The sequence below is a fragment of the Rhinichthys klamathensis genome, unplaced genomic scaffold, assembly GCF_029890125.1.
Source record: "Rhinichthys klamathensis goyatoka isolate OS25496 unplaced genomic scaffold, OSU_Roscu_1.1 h1tg000069l_1, whole genome shotgun sequence".
Classification (NCBI taxonomy): Eukaryota; Metazoa; Chordata; class Actinopteri; order Cypriniformes; family Leuciscidae; genus Rhinichthys; species Rhinichthys klamathensis.
Window position 1 is genome coordinate 876,820 of NW_026606612.1, and position 16,664 is coordinate 893,483.

Genomic DNA, 16,664 nt, shown 5'->3' on the forward strand with positions numbered 1-16,664 from the left:
ACTTTACAACGGTACACACAACCGCTCAACCACCACCTAAATTTCAGGTGGCGTGTTCTAGCCAACATATGAGTGTAAAACTGCCACCTGGACCAACATCTGGCCTCATTGTACAAGGTGAGTTTGAGGTCGGTTCAGGCGAAAAAATCTGCGTTTTATCAATTCCCATGAAAATGGGGCAATTATAGTTTGTTTGACGTCATGTGATTTATGTAAATTTGTTTATATTTTAAAAAGGTTTTATATAAAAGGTTTTTAAAATATGTCATTTTCTTTTATAGATGCTTCCAGTGGGATCATAACAGAAGCTGCTCCTATTTTGGAGGCTCCAAGTCATTGTGGGTATTCTGTAAGAAGGGATAAAGATGGTGCCATCAACGTGATCCTGCCTTACTCTTCATGTCACATGACTCATAAGGTCGGTGATGTCATTCAGTGTTTTGCAGATTGAATGACTTTGACTTCATGAATATTTGTTTCTTTTAATCAGGATGGACAGTACCGAATTATATTAAAATATCAAACACCGAATGGGCGCACAGCTGAGTCCTTGCTGTCATGTCAGGCTTCTTTCAGTCAAGGTACAGTATGAATCTTTCTAGACAGTGTTGGGGAAAGTTACTTTTAAAAGTAATGCACTGTTACTTTTGCGACACTTTTTCTCATCTGGACTGGGCTTAGTCTCAGCCTCAGACGTCACACCCGCCAATCAATGGCTGAACGTCTGATACATAAGGCACACAAAATTAGAAACGCTTCTGGAGTTTCAAAGTCGTCATCTGATTTGCTGAATTCTACAGGATGTCCAGGAGATGTGTGTGTTGTGTTCTTTAACGGTGCCTGAAAACAAAGCTGTCGTGACAACAAATCCCCTCGCAGAAGAAGAAAGCTGCCATGTTTACAACTGAGACAACGAGTGCTTATCAGGATAAATTAAACGCTGTTCTGTCAAAACAAAAGTATGTAAAGTTCATGGTATAGACTCGTTAATGTATAGACATGGTATTAAATTCGTTAAAGAGTTTTCACACCGGTCTGTTATTGTAGAGACATCGACTTTACATTTCCACTCCCCTAAACTTGACGCTGAACAAAGTGAACTGCGATTGGTTGCTTTACAAGTCAGTCAGACGGCCTCTGGGGGTCTTGGGCCAAAATAAGTGCCCCATTATGGTTTTTCGAATATTCCCTCTCATGCAGTAGCCTATGTAATATAGCTGTTTGTGAATGTAAATGTTCTATAAAGTTGTAAAGTCAAAAGTGTACGATAAATTGTTATCGTCTTCCAAAAGAAAGATTAGACTCTGAACCGCTAAACGAGTCGTCTGTAATTCGAATCCCACTGCGTTACGGTTCGACATCACTAGATAATACATTTGCATAATGCCTGCCTATGTTGTACGTTGCCTGTGAACAACTTGACCCGCCCACAAACAAACACGTAATTTTACTGACGACTGCTTCTCAAATCTCGGAGTTTAACACAGGATTCACAAAACAGTACCCAGTTTATTTGGACCAGCTTGCTCCTCAGAATCACAACCTGTAATTATGAATAATTATTGATGTGTATATATTTTCCACCGAGTGTTCAAAATATGTAGTTTTATATTGTGTAGGTCTCCGACTAACCGTCTAACTCACGTTATTACTGTCTTACTGAAATAGTTCTGCTAAGCAGCTGTGGGCCACTATTACCTTTTAATAAATATCACTTTTATATTAAGGAGGGATTTAGAAAGACTGAATCATCCGAGTCGTTCAAGAATCATTGAACAATGTGGTGATGTGCAATGTATATTATGAGATAATGAAAGTGTTTCTGCATCTTTGATGCATGTAATCCTGTTGTAGGAGGCTCCAAAACAAAATTAGGAACCTTTAAAATAGCATAATAGGGGCACTTTAAAGCTGCCAAGGACTCCAGACCTTCTGCCTTCGGTCTGGCTACACTACACTACACTACACTACACTACACTAGGCTGGGCTTGCTTGTTTGTTTTTTAATAAGTTGCCAACCCCTGTAACTCACGCTACTTGTACTGCATTACCCCTAACACTGCTTATGAATGGATTCAAACATAGTGACGTTCTAAAAAAAAAAAGAAAAAAAGTTAAATTTCACATTTGTTGTGTAGAATCATGTAATGTCGCACCTGAGCAGCGGCTGGTCTGTGGATCTGTGGCTATATCATCATCAGAGTGCCATGACAGAGGCTGCTGTTATTGTGAAGACACCCAGTCGTGTTATTACCCCATGGACGGTGAGCTGGACACACATTATTAAGTTCAAACGGAATAATAAACAGTAATTCAAAATTGGTTCTTGGTGTGTAGTATTTACCAGTCTCAAAGTAATTACATAAATATGCTTGCAATTGTGTGTGTGTGTGTATATATATATATATATATATATATATATATATATATATATATATATATATATATAAAATAATAATCTGTAAATATTTTGAAAAGCAGCTGCTTTTTTTTTTTTTTTTTTTTTTTTTTTTAAAGTAAAAACTGCACAAAACCAACATTTCATCATGACATTCATGACTATGGTGATGAGAAATGATTTACAATTATACAAATGTGGCTTTAGAAGTAAATATATGGGCTAGATAATTGCTTACATTGTTATTTTAACCTTTTTTTGTTACAATGTTAAACTGACATCCATATTTTATAACATGTTTTTTTTTTTTTTTTGTTGGAAATAATTATTTCTTAGAATCAAACAGGAACATTTTCTGGAAGAGAAACATGGTACTTAACACCTGTGCAATTTTGTGTGTATCCCAATCAGAATGTACAATGGATCGACATTTTGTTTTCTCGGTTCACTCATCTGCCGCGGATCCGCCCTTTTCCCCAGCCACCCTCGTCACGGCTGGCAACAGCTCTTGCACACCCTACAAAGTTACAGCTGACTTGGCCCTCTTCAAGATCCCGCTGGATGAATGTGGGGTGCACAGATATGTGAGTAGATTAGTTGCAGTAGGTATGTATCTGAGGGTGTGTTAACACTTGTATAATTTTCTGTTTTGTTCCGGACCAAAAGAGAATGAACTACATTTAGTCCTGGTTCGCTTGGCGTTCTCACTGTCATGTTTAACACAGAACCTAAAGATTCAAAACAAGAACAATACTTTTTTTTTTTTTTTTTCACAATTGAGAGTTTACATCTCACATTGCATTACTCGCAATTCTGAGAACTCACAAAGAGCTTATAAAATGTGTAAAGGAGTCAACCAGGTATTCTGTTTCTCTTTTTAGGGTCGCATCTTGTGACATAATGTCCTGTTTTTGGTATGTTTGGATGTTTTTGGTCCGTGTTGCGTTCATATGTCAGTCGAACTGCACTAGAGTTCATTTGGAGTGCATCAGGGTTCGGATAGCAGTGTTCACATTTATTCAAATGAACCGAACCACACTACCAGAGCAATCGCCGAAGAGTTCGGTTTAACCCAACCAAATCTGCTAAGTGTGAACACACCCTGAGAGTGTGTGTACATGCAAGTCTAACTCAATGTCTGTAGGAGGTGGGTAAAACGGTCATCTACATGGTCGAGATCCTGAATAGAGTGCAGCCCATCAGTCTGAATTACGGCACCATCACTAGAGATTCGCCTGTAAGGTACGTATGAAAATATAATCCCTCCAGTACTCAAAGAACTGAGCAACATGCTGAGACCTCATGTTCCCTGTCGACCCAGGCTACTGGTTGAGTGTCGGTATTTATCCGGATCTGTGGTAAGTGTGGGTTACCTGGTGAAAAGCCCCTCCCTTGGACCTTCTATCAAAGCTCAGGGGGTGTTTGGAGTTCAGCTCAGGATCGCAGAAGGTTTGTTCACCACAAAACCTTGCTGAATCATCTTATAAATAATTTTCTGGAAGTGTATTCTGTTTCTATGTTTAGGAAACTGATGCGCACATGAAATACTTTTGCAACAAAAAAGTGGTTTGTGCATCAACTGCAGCCTCTTTTCATTCAGATGAGCTCTACAACAGCTTTTACCCACAATACCACCAGCCCCTGCGTATGCTGCTGGGGAAACCCCTTTACCTTGAAGTGCGTCTGCTAAACCCTCCAGACCCCACAGCTATACTGCTGGTGCATTACTGTGTGGCATACCCGCGCTCTGCAAAATCAGCCTGGATCATTATTTATGACGGGTACAAGAGAGATGTTTCTTTTTTTTTTTCTCCCTAGAAAATCATCTATCTATTGAACTATCTGGTCCAGCAACCTGATTAATTATATACCTTTTTTTAGGTGCCCAAATTTTCTTGACCAGACCCCAACCCACGAGCCTCCTGCTACACCTGCAGAGGCCCTGACCAATCATGTTAGACGATTCACGATCACTACATTCCAGTTCCTGTCTGAAGATGCCAACCTGCAGGCAGATGAAGAGGTATAGAGCAGCTCTAAAAGGGTTTAGGAGAATAGATGTCTTATATGCACAGACCCTTTTAATCAACTTTTGAAACGTCTCTGTTTGGCTCGTCACAGATTTATTTTATGTGTTCAACGGAGGTTTGTCTGCCCTCAGATGATCTGTGTGTCGAGGGCTGCTTTGCAGGTGAGTGTCAGCCATTGTGCCGTCTTCCCCCGTATGCATTTATGGCTATAATTTATATCTCTGGCCATGAATAGGTCTACTATAAAGTCTCTAGAGCTCTTGACAAGAGAAGCTCAGTTTTCCCGCTCTCCTGTTTTAGTGATTTGTTCATTTCGCTGGTTGCATTTCATTTACCTAAAGCACTTTATCTCTCCAGATCCCTCTAATGTGAAGGTCTGAGAAGACTTATGAGCTGGATAAAGCCCAACTTGTAAACCACCATTCTTTTTGTTTGACAGATGTACACATTGTCTCATTAACAATTGTAAAGCAATAAAGCTTTGAAACTGTCATTTTCTTGTTATGCTGAAGTTTTACTTGTATGGCAACTAAATATAGATTTTAGAAGATAAAGCTGTGAAAATACTGACGGTTTTGAATTATTGCTAATGGATTTATACACAAGTTCAACATAACATATATTGTGAAACAAATAGCTATAAACACATGTTCTGCAGTGACTCAAATGAACCTGTGGCCATCAGCTGTTTGACTAATTTCTGTATCACTGGATACAAGTCAACATTGCATTTAATTGTGCACTATTTTTCCTCGCATTCATTGTTTTATTACTGGTGTCCAGCTATGACACTTTCACTCAATGGTGGCTTAAGAAATGACTTGGTTTTAACATATAGAAGAGAATATGCACTTGATAATTTATAATACTTTTTGTGTTTTGTAAAGCTAATATATGTACATTCACAAAGGTTGTGGTTCAGTAGCCACGTGGGTCCTCCTGAAGGAAAAAGTGTGTGTTCAGCTGAAGGGTCTGTAGTGTTTTCTGCTGTGTGTGATCAGGTTGGAGCTCTGACTGAAGGCTTTACCACACACTTTACACACATGGGGCTTTTCTCCTGAACCAAACACAAAGTAAACCATAGTTTAAAATGTGGATCAATCAAAGCATGCACTCAATATACTGTGAATACATTATACATTTGTATAGATTAAATGGGGGGGAAAAACGCAAAAGTTGTCCATTGTCAGAACATTAGAAAACCACTGCAATCTGGATTCTATATAATGTTTCAATTCAACTTGAGTCTCACCGGTGTGTATGAAGGTGTGTTTCTTCATGTCGGATTTCTGGTGGAATCTCTTGCCACAGTACTGGCAGGGATATGGCCGTGTATCCGAGTGGATCAGGAGATGGGTGGACAGAGTGGATGAGCGTTTGAACACCTTCCCACATTCCTTACACTCAAATGTTCGTTCCTGAAATGCAAACCATTACATGCACTTTGACAATATAACTAAATGATATGACTGCTTAAGCAGTTTATTTATATATATATATATATATATATATATATATATATACATACATAGAAAATGTGTGTGTGTGTATATGTATATATATATATTAGTACGTATGTTTTTTTGATAAAAAATAACTGCTTAAGCAGTGAATAGAATATATATATATAAATATATATATATTTTATATATACATACACACACACAGTAGAATGTTAGAATCTTAGAATGATTTCTGAAGGATCATGTGACTGAAAACTAGAGTAATGATGCTGAAAATTCAGCTTCGTCTGAGGAATAAATGACATTTTAAAATATATTAAAATAGAAAACTTTTTAAAATTGTAATAATACTTTACAATAGTGCTGCTTTACTATATTTAATCTTCACATAAATTCAGCCTTGGTGAGCATAAGAGACGTTAAAAATTGTAATTATTACAAACTTTCGACTGGTAGTGTATGTAATAACTATAATATATCATTTGTTTTAAAAGTAACTTTATTCTGAAAAGTAATTGCTTATTGTGTACTCGCATGTACAGAAACAAAAAGGTATAGGCCTACTAAACTACATACTTTATACTAACATAGTTTTTTAGTCGACAAATAAGAGAAATAAAGTTCAAGAATTCCACCTAACAAAGGCTGCAGTTACACTACTCAGCACCAGAGGGAGACCTTTAACTTTTGATTGTGAATACACAGAAATCATTGCAAACTAATGTTCGTACCTTTACCCTGCATGCCATAACTGGGTCTTTGCTGTCATGGAATACCAGAGAGCGTCCATGATGATGACTACCATGCGATCTGTACACGTGAGACTCCAGGCGAGCAAGAGATGAGTAAACCTAATGGAAAAGTTCAAAACAGACCTGTTAAAAGACGCCTCAGGAAGTGAAAAGCTCTTTCCCCTGTCACTGGAAAGCCTTGAGGCCAAAATATAGTCTTCTTAAGTACTACTCAAGGAAAATGTTTTGTCATGTATTATTTATGGACTGGAGGAGCTGGTCAAGTGACCCCTGATCACACAGTGGATTTGAAACACAAATTGCTTCAGTGTTTCATTTGTGTTACATAAGAACATAACCTTGTCTAATGATTACTATTATTATTATTTACTTTTGACGCAAAATGTTCTACCTTGCCACATAAGCTGCAGTGTTTGTGGGCCAGATCCCTCCGAGGACTCGTCAGAGAACAGTCTCTGCTGTTGAGCCCTTGCTTGTCTGCTATGTCTCTACAGTTGACAGGTAACCAGGGCACTGGAGAAGGAGGAGGGCCGTACCGGAAACCTGCTGGATCTGCAGAAACCAATGAAGAACCAGTATTAATCACACAAGACGATCTGATAATATCAACACACATTTAGTGCTGTATTGGCTTTGCTACAAAAGCATAGGTATGTGCGTTTTTTAAGCTTTTGCAAAAACAAAAAAAAGGACCCCCCCCCCCTCACTCCCTCAATAAATCTTGTTGATCAATACCTGTTTTCCAGTCATTATCGGGACTCTTGAGTGTGCTATATTGCTGCATGATTGGAGAATATGGTTGTATCTCTTGGCCTGGTTCCTCTGGCAGTGTAGTGACTTTTACGGGGACAGACCAGCCCACCAGGCCTAGATAGGGCACGTCAGCTATGGGAAGAGAAGAACGAAAGCCTCCCTTCCTGCTCTTCTTCACCAGAAACGAACGAGGCATGATGAACAGAGAGAGAGCTAGAACCAGTGACAGGGAAGACTGTCGTGCAGGGCTAAAAATGGAGAGAGGAAAATATACAGGGACATGATGAAATTGATTTAAATGAGGATTGAATATTGTGCGCTAACAAAGCAAATTTTGATTGAACAAATTTATGGAAAATTAAACCTTTCCCCCCTAAAATATATATTTAACAGCATAATAAGTAAAATTTAATATATGAATTGAAGGTGAGCATGTTACCTCATCATATTGCCTTAGAGTTTATTAAATGCTCAAACTGTAAGTTGAATTTAAACAGTGATGATAATTGTTATGAATCACTTTGGTCTTGGTCATGTTAGGTATATCCTTCGACATCATGAGGTTGGTAATTTTTTTTTTTTTTTTTTTTTTTTTTTTTAATTACTCACTGATTCTTGAGTAGGCCTACTGGGCCAAAAGCAGCCTCCAAAACCTAAAACAAATATTTAAAATTATTTAAATATTTGAAATATTTGAAAAATAAAAAGCAAATCTATCCATTACTTCAATGAATGAATGAATGAATAAAGACTAGCCTACTGTGGTTTCAAAGTTATTTTTTTATCTATTGAATCACCACAGATAGAAAATCTTTTGCTGACATCTTACTGTTGATTAAACATATCACAAATGTATTAAAGCCAGGTAGAAGCCATTTTGTGTTTCTGGTATTGCAAGGTACTAATGGGAGAGAAAAATCTGTGATTAGCCTACTTTAAATTATTAATTTTAAACATCAACAGACCTTTTGTAACCTTGTAACTCATAGTGAATATGGAAAAATAATCTTCAGGTTGAAAATATTGATAGGCAATTAGGCTACATTGCCTATACATTTTAAAAATGTTGACATACATATCTGCAAAAACCCCACGGAACCCTTCCAGAGAACCGTAGCAGGCCTATATTGTTTCAAATTTATTTTTTAAGATTAATATATGTTTTAAGTAGGCTACTTAAAGTATTAATGTGGACATGCGGTTTATAATCAAAATGTAATGACACGATTTTGTAAAGGCTAACATAACATAAAACCTGAACCTAATTTCAAATAAAAAATGTTGCTATTTTCAAAAATATCCGCCGGTTTACTGCCATTGGTGCCATACGAACTTATCTTAAACTTCAACTTATCTTAAATAAATTGTCAGGACTTACCAGTAGATGCGCCCAGAGCCAGCCAATAGTTTTTTCGAGGTGTTTCTATAATAAAATGCACATTAAATGAGGTATAATTCTCAGTTTTATCTAGGCTAACTGTATTTATTTCAAAGAGATTAGGCCGACCTACGGCGTCGTATGTGTCTCTGTCACCAGCAGTAATAAATCACTGAGGACAGGTGCGCGTTCCTTAAAGCGCAGCAAAACTGAAACTTCGCGAGGTAACGCGCGTTCACAGCACTGGCCGACCACAGTCGCGTCAGTTTCCGCCGCGCGCTCTGCCTCGAGCTCTACAAACCCCACTGATACTAACTAACTGCCTCTGCAGTGCGAAGGAAAACTACCAGCAAAATAAATCAGGGTGGTCTCATCAAAAAGAAAACACGTTCTGTTGCATACATCTGAAAAGCACTTATTTTGTTAAGCTGTGCATGGATGTGACTAATAAAAATCACTCTTGAGTTGCAAAAATTCTGCAATAGTCATTCATTGCTAATCTAAACCATAAATAGGCCTAACAGTGCGATATGGTTTTGAAGGTGTGATTATGACACATCATTCTAACTCAAATTTGCTTTTGCCCCTGCTAGGCAGCAAACAGTTTCAGACCCCCATGCAGATGGATGAAGAAGAGAGGAAGAGAGGGAAAAATGATGAGACTGTAGAAATACTGACGAACCGTGGAGAATGTGGTTGTGTGAGGTGCAACAAGTCTTTGCTTTTTTTGCCCATGCCTTGAAACCATATAGATAACTGACATTAAGTCCTGATGCATTTAGGCCAACCAACGTGACATTTTCACTATAGTGTGGAGAATAGGAAGAAACTCTCATAGTTTGGTTAGACTATAGGTTTATTGGTTGAGCCAGATGAGTTTTAAAAATGTTTTCCACGTAAAGAAATTGATCACTCTAAATAACGATGACTCAATAAAAAAAATAAAATAAAATAAAACTGCAAAAAAAGTTTTTTTTTTTATATTTTTTTTTAAGTTGACAACTCAAAGATATTAAGTTGCTCCAACAACTTGAGTTGGAGTCCTGGAACCAATTAATCTGATCTATTTCAGTTAAAATCCACAGATCTTATTTAGTATGTATATTTAATGAACAAATAAGATATTACTTGTTAATGACATTAACCCAGTCATTGCTTATAGAGTCAATGTGTTTACCTTCATGAAGTCTCTTCAGAACATGCAGGTAACCACACAAACTTCAACATTACTAAAACTAAATATCAAACATAACATCATTAAAGACTAACAGGTGTTTCCCTCCACTAAAAACACATACAATAACACTTATTTTCAACATGTATTCTCCTTATCCAGTCCTATGAAAAGCACGCTGCACCAGAAATGCACTACCCAAATTCATTTTCAAACTTACAAGTTTTCAAGACAATTTCATTTAAGTTACAACTTAATTTAAAAAAGATCCAATCAACAAATAAATTTGAGTTTAAATTATAGACAATATTAAGTTAATGTAATGATCAACATTATTACGTCAACTGAACTCAACAAAATAATGTTTGCAACTTAAAAGGTTTAATTAAATCAATAAATTAGAATTTGGCTGCAAGTTGCGGTAACAGGTATCCTGAATTACTTTTTAGAGTGTACTTTTAAAATATAAATGATGTACACACGTGACCAGCTGAATTTCTAACCACAAATAATTACTTTCGCATGATGCTAAATCCATGCTAGGGCTGCACGATATGTGCTTAACCATCATAGAGTGGGGATTTATCATTTGCTCGTGTTTTAGGTCCTGTCAGTTTAAACATTCAAGCAATTTGAAACCATTTGAGCGCACAAAGACGAAAAAAAGAGAACGGAATTCGGAACTCGCGCACTGTTTTCTGCGCGCACACGGAGAATGCAAACACCGAATTCCATTCTCTTTCTCATCGATTTGTGCTTGAATGGACACATGGGGCAAAATTATGTCAAAATGCCAGTCTCTGTAAGAATCCTCGTAAACACAGTCACTTAAGGCTTACATGAACGAAAGAAAACATATGCGTATCATTATATTGGATCAGGGCATTAGTTCTTAAAGTGACAGCAGCCTAATATATCTGTCATTAATGTTAATCAAACAACAAAATACAAAGAGAGAATCACTTTTGTGTATTAATTATATTTAATTTATACAGTGAAGACTACGCAGGGCTATTTTACATTTGATTATTCAATTTCTGTACCCTAATAGATTTGAATAAAAAACGTAGGCTAAATCACTGTTTATTTCATTTGTATCTTTGTTATATTGTATTTATCTAATGCTAATTTGTTTATGATTTTCTATGCAGATTCACTCCCCTAAAAAATCACCCCAATCATTCTAGAATTATTAATTCTTTCTAAATAGAGCAATGCATGTTGAAACTGTTTTCATATTGCAATATATATATAAGAAAAACTAAATATGGCAATGTCGATTTCTTCTAATATCGTGCAGCCCTAATCCATGTGGAGCCTTAAATGGATGGGACACTCAAAATTAGCATACTGTCCTCATTTACTGACCCTCACATGTCAATGGGCTCCAAAGTCATATGTGAAATGACTTGTACAGCCAATTTGATTATCCTTAAACTGTTAAGGCAGTAACTGAAGGTTTTGAGTTGAATTATGTGGATATTTTTTTTTACAGTGAACCTGATTTTGTATGAATTCCAATGATGTGAATCATACAAAAGTAAGTATGATGGTCCACCCCTTAACACATCCGTCACTGGGGTTTAAACAGATTGTATGAAAACATTTGAATGAGCCACCAATTCGCCAAAACGTAAAATAGTTACGAATTGCCATGAGATTGTGTTGATCAGTCATTTTAGATGGATTTTTTTTTTCTAATATTTTTATTATTTTTTATAGACATAAATGTTGCATAATTCAGAGGTGAATATTGTCTAGTATCATGAAATCCCCTCAAAACACAAAAAAATAAAGACTATTATTGAAACAAAATATAGTAGCCTACATTAAAAGAAGTTTTGCATATTGTCTTCAGCAGTTTTGACCACCAATGATTACAATGGGGAGTAAATAATGAAATTGTTTTAACATCATTAATGCAAAATAATACCTACACAATACCAAAATGTGAACTTTGCGAATGTAAATGTTTATTCTTTTTTTTTTTTTAAATACATTTTATTTATCATCAAATACAGAACACTGGATCATCATTTGATAACATTGCCATTTATTATAATCTTTAGTACTGTCATTCTTAATAACACATCAGTAAAATTGTAGGAGAGAGAGGATGTAAATTGATGGATGTAACAGGGAGACAATTGGACATTTACAGACTGGTGAAAGGAGGTAAGGCAGCTATTGGAGCACTATAAAGGAGATGTTGTCAGATCAGCCTCTGCTTTATGACTTCATGCCCTCGCTGGCCATGTATTTAATGTGGCATAATGTGATGAGGATGATGTTTTGACCTCTGCTTTTAGGGTTGCTGTTTTAATGCACACTGTGTTTGAAATAGCACAGTCATACTACATTTGAAAACATACAATGCACAGTATGCGTATTTTTTGTATGCTTGTAACACTGATGACATTACATGACCTATATACAAAAATAAATCAAATAAATAAAAATAAATAAGGCAGTGTACACCACACTTTCTTCTCATCTTAAAAAGAGGAGGACAAAAAGAAACAGGTCTCGTTGGAATGATTTAGTATACTACCATTTAAAACATATCCTGATATAGAAGGCATTAAACAATACATGAAAAGTGTTGTTTTGAACAGCGGTTTGCATGCATAAAAGGGCGCATTTATGCAGTGTTGTTGTAGTTAGGAAACAAATCCGAGTTTCATTATGAACATTGTTGACATGACAACCTTAAAAACAAGCAAAAAACAAAAATGGTGAGAGATAAAACTCATGAAAGATGCTGCAAATAACAGTATATAAAGGTATTCAGCTTCAACTGGAACAGTGATACAGTGTTTCTGAGATATGTGAAGGACCTTATGCAAGGAAAACTGACTTATGATACCACATCATTATCATCACCATAACATTTTTCATTCCGATGACAAAATAATTTAGCCACAGAAATGTGTTTGACCATACTGTATATATGACTTTACTGTAAAAATGACTTTAAAACTAAATCGACTCGATTAACAACAACAATGGTTACCAAATTCTCTCAAGTTAATTTCAAAACAGACATTTCTGATTTCCTATTAGCAAATTTTCAGAAGCTAAAACGCACACCACAAAACCGTTGCGTGTTGAAATCAAGTTGTGAGGACAGTTTCCTTCGACTGTTTGAAATCCAACAGTCCCAAAGCAGAACAAATGTTTGTAAAATGACTGCTTGAATAAGTTCTTCGTCTACTGGGACCCTCTGAGGTTTCGCTTTGAAGACCAGCGAACGAAAGGCGCACGGCAACTTCCTTTACTTGCTGCTTTTCTTGTAAAGAACACCGGTTTATAAGCGTTACACAGTTCTGAAACCAGTTTTGTGGATGGTTTTAAATCTTACAGAAGTCATTGCGGAACAGGAAGGATGTGCTAAATCAGAGTAAAAACCTAGTAGGAGTTGATGCTAGAGGTGTTAAGTTTAGTTTTAATTTGTCCTGCAAAATGAAACAATATTTTATGCATACAGACTTTTATTTTATGACTGGCCTAATTTGCACTGTTATTTCTCAGTCTATTTTCTTTTGTCTTTCAGCAAGAACATAAAGTAAAAGGGTTACGACAGGTTTGATGAAAGGAAAAACAGCCACTCCACACTATCAATTCAATTCATAAACAATTTGGCAGAAAACAAAAGACAAGTGTCAGTCAATACAACACTGAGAAGTTAAAACAGCAACCCCAGATTCTCTTGAGAGCTGACCACTCAAAAGTAGATATGCTTTATGAACACTTAAACGGCCTCCCATTCAGATTCAGCACATACTGTAAAAATGCCTTGTAATGCATCAATGTCAGAGATATGACTGAGAGCAGCTTCTCACTGTTTTTTGTCAATAAAGGGTGCAAATGTCTCGTCTGAGCAGAGGGACGGAAGTGTTTTGCTCTCAGAAAGTCATGTAAACACCTAAAATGTCTGATTAATGCAATGATCAGTGAGCTTTAGCAGAATGAGGCAGTAGTGGGGAAAGGCAATGACACTGATGCACCAAGTGTGGTCAGACAAACACGACATCGTAGACAGTACTGAGACAGATGGAAGTCTTAGACAGGTTACGAAAGAGTGGGTAGTAGAATTAAAGAGACCAAACTCGCTTAAAAGGAAGAAAAGTGTTATCAATATACGCATATATACAAAATCTCACATTATTTCGTATCAACTGTCATTTAGTTTAGTAGTTACGTTTGTTTGTAAACCTTCTGTAGTTCAATCAAATGCAAGCAAGCAGTAGCTCTACAAGTCAAAAAGACTCTTCAATGAGCAAGTCATCACAAACGCTTCAGGAAGTTGCTTTAGAATCAGCACAGAATCTCATGTTAACTGGTAAAAGTCAGGATCAGTAACTGACCATAACTGGTGGTTAAACGCAGATTTGTGAAATGCAAATCAAGTTTCGAATACAAGTCTAGGCAACTCATTGCGGATGAGCATCAAGTCAATAATAAGTTCACAGTATATCTTGGACATATAGATCTACTCTACATGGGAGAGGGGTTATCCTTGTGAACATATTTAAAAATAATAATAAAATAACTAGAAATGTCATAGCAGCAGTTGTTTTTCTTTTCTTTACCCTTTTTTTTTAACTAATCTCTTTTCTGGAGACCCTGTAGTTTCAGCCTCAAGCTGTTTTTCAGGATTGGCACAGAAGAATAGTATGAATTAAATATTTTGGCCTCTGTATGCATGAAGTACATGTACATTATATAAAAAAAAAAAACAAGAAATAAACATAAATAACATACAAAATAAACATTTGGCAATGTTGACACACAATAGTTTTCTTTTGCAATGGATTTTTTTTCCATCCAAAATTTTGATCACCGTTCTTTGTTTTTGTATAAAACACACACAAATACATGGATGAGCTACGGTAATATTCATCTATGTATGTAACTATTAACATCCCTATTACATTATATAATACGACTTTGTTCATTCTTATTCTCCTTCAGCCTTTACCTCTCATTAAAGTGATTGTAGTGTCTGTTGCGTTTTGAGAAAAACATAAGAGGTGCACATCCTCTTCAGAAGAACAATACAGAAAAATGAAGAATGTCCAGCACCATTTCTGCTGCAAGCCTCTAAAGAAACAGTAGACAAAGAGAGAGATGGTCCCTACGTTAGGCACCGACTGAGCGTGACAATCCTATGATTTCCAAAGCCAAAGATTTGATAGGATGTTGCTAATCCAAACTTTCAGTGTACTGGAAGGTGTGTGTTCCTGCTTAATTTTTCTCTCTGCCACCTCATTTCAAGCCAGATTGCTGTTGTATTGGTGAATTTGGTATGCTCAAAGGGAACGTCTGGTTATATTAGGGTGCTTTCACACTAGCACTTTTTGTGCGCACCCGGGTTCGATTGACGTAAGAGTTTGGTTTGTCTGGATGATGTGAACGTTGTTTTCTGAACTCGGGTGAGCATCCGCGAACCGTACCCAAGTCCCCCTAAAACAGGGAGGTCTGGGATACGGTTCACTGCTGACATTTGATTCTATAAACCTGTAGTTGCGTCCCAAATGATGCACTATACACAATGCTAAGGTTGGGAATCAAAAATCCTTACTTAAGGTACTTACTTAATCCTAACTAAATACTTAAGTAATACTTGTTATAAAATTGAGTGATTTTAATGTGATTTTAAACCATTCAAGCGCAAGAAGATTCATGAACTTTTTTATGTGCTGCGCACACATATGTCAATATGAATAATATAAAATATGTCAAAATATTTGGATAAACACAGTCGGTTATGTCTTAATTGAACGTAAACAGTTGACAAAGTAAACGTATAACATTATATAGGATCCGTGGGGCTTTTAAAGTGACAGCAGCCTAATATTCCTGCTGCTTATCTCCATAATAACGTTAATCAAACAACAAAAGACAAAGATAAAAATTCAATTGCTGTTCTTGACTGAATAACTTTTGTAACTATATTTGTAATGTAATTTGTTTATTTGTTCTTTTTTAATTACTAGGGGTGTCACGATTCTCCAAATCCTCGATTCAATGAAATTTTCGATTCTAAGGTCACGGTTCGTTTCGATTTTTTATTTTTAAAGCACAGGTTGCTGTGTCATTTTTTAGACTCGACTTTTATGCAATATAATATCTGACCTTTGTTCGCAATGTACCACACTACATTGTCAAATTTAACACATTTATTAACAACATAATGTAACAATAACTTATATCTTCAGTCAATTGGAAACTTAAGCAAAATAACCTGCCATCTAGTTTCTCTTTTGTAACTGCAGTCTTCTTCACAGAAGATGACATTCAAGTTCACAACAAAACAAACAGTTGTTGGTTTAACAGATAAATCTATGTAATTTGTTTTGCCTGCGGAGATGCCCTGCCATGTTAGTCGTGCTGCCAGTGGAAGAATATGGTACATAGCAGAGCTTGCAAACTGTGGCTTTTTTGAAGCGCGAACGTTGTCAACTTATCTCAAACATAAAGATCAATTCAAAATACTTCCACACCGGCAACTTAAATGAAAGAGGAGGGGGTTCAAGTTCTGTCGATGGTTCTCCTGCATCTGCAGTTGCCATGCTATCTTTTGACTGGCTGTAGCTAACGGTGCGGATCCACTTGTCCGTGCGACACTTCTGTCACGCCGCACTCCACTTTATTCCTATGGGTGACGTCAAGTGACTTTAACACGCCCACAAAGCATCCCGGGAAGGTGGCGC

The 16,664-nt window shown here is 36.5% G+C and overlaps 2 protein-coding genes across 2 annotated transcripts in view; one reads left to right on the forward strand and one right to left on the reverse strand.

The window, feature by feature from the left end:
* Positions 1-23: 23 nt before the first annotated feature.
* Positions 24-4,833, forward strand: LOC130084940 (zona pellucida sperm-binding protein 4). The gene is made up of 11 exons (XM_056250488.1): positions 24-117; positions 282-418; positions 491-581; positions 2,139-2,264; positions 2,810-2,982; positions 3,543-3,640; positions 3,720-3,847; positions 3,999-4,179; positions 4,280-4,421; positions 4,520-4,589; positions 4,786-4,833. Exons 1-11 carry the CDS (start codon positions 69-71, stop codon positions 4,806-4,808), a joined length of 1,218 nt encoding a protein of 405 aa, XP_056106463.1. The 5' UTR covers positions 24-68; the 3' UTR covers positions 4,809-4,833.
* Positions 4,834-5,263: 430 nt separating this feature from the next.
* Positions 5,264-16,664, reverse strand: part of evi5l (ecotropic viral integration site 5 like) — a 64,136-nt gene continuing 52,735 nt past the window's right edge. The window contains exons 21-24 of the mRNA XM_056250490.1: positions 7,035-7,196; positions 6,623-6,742; positions 5,681-5,846; positions 5,264-5,485 (exon numbers count right to left, since the gene is read on the reverse strand). Of these exons, the coding sequence (XP_056106465.1) occupies positions 5,388-5,485; positions 5,681-5,846; positions 6,623-6,742; positions 7,035-7,196 (546 nt within the window). The 3' untranslated portion in view covers positions 5,264-5,387. The remainder of the gene's footprint in view (positions 5,486-5,680; positions 5,847-6,622; positions 6,743-7,034; positions 7,197-16,664) is intronic.

Coding starts and splice junctions, on each gene's coding strand:
- LOC130084940 (XM_056250488.1), top strand. CDS start 69: ATGAGTGTAAAACTGCCACCTGGACCAACATCTGGCCTCATTGTACAA. Junction 582..2,138: donor TCAGGCTTCTTTCAGTCAAG/GTACAGTATGAA, acceptor TTTGTTGTGTAG/AATCATGTAATGTCGCACCT. Junction 3,641..3,719: donor ACTAGAGATTCGCCTGTAAG/GTACGTATGAAA, acceptor CTGTCGACCCAG/GCTACTGGTTGAGTGTCGGT.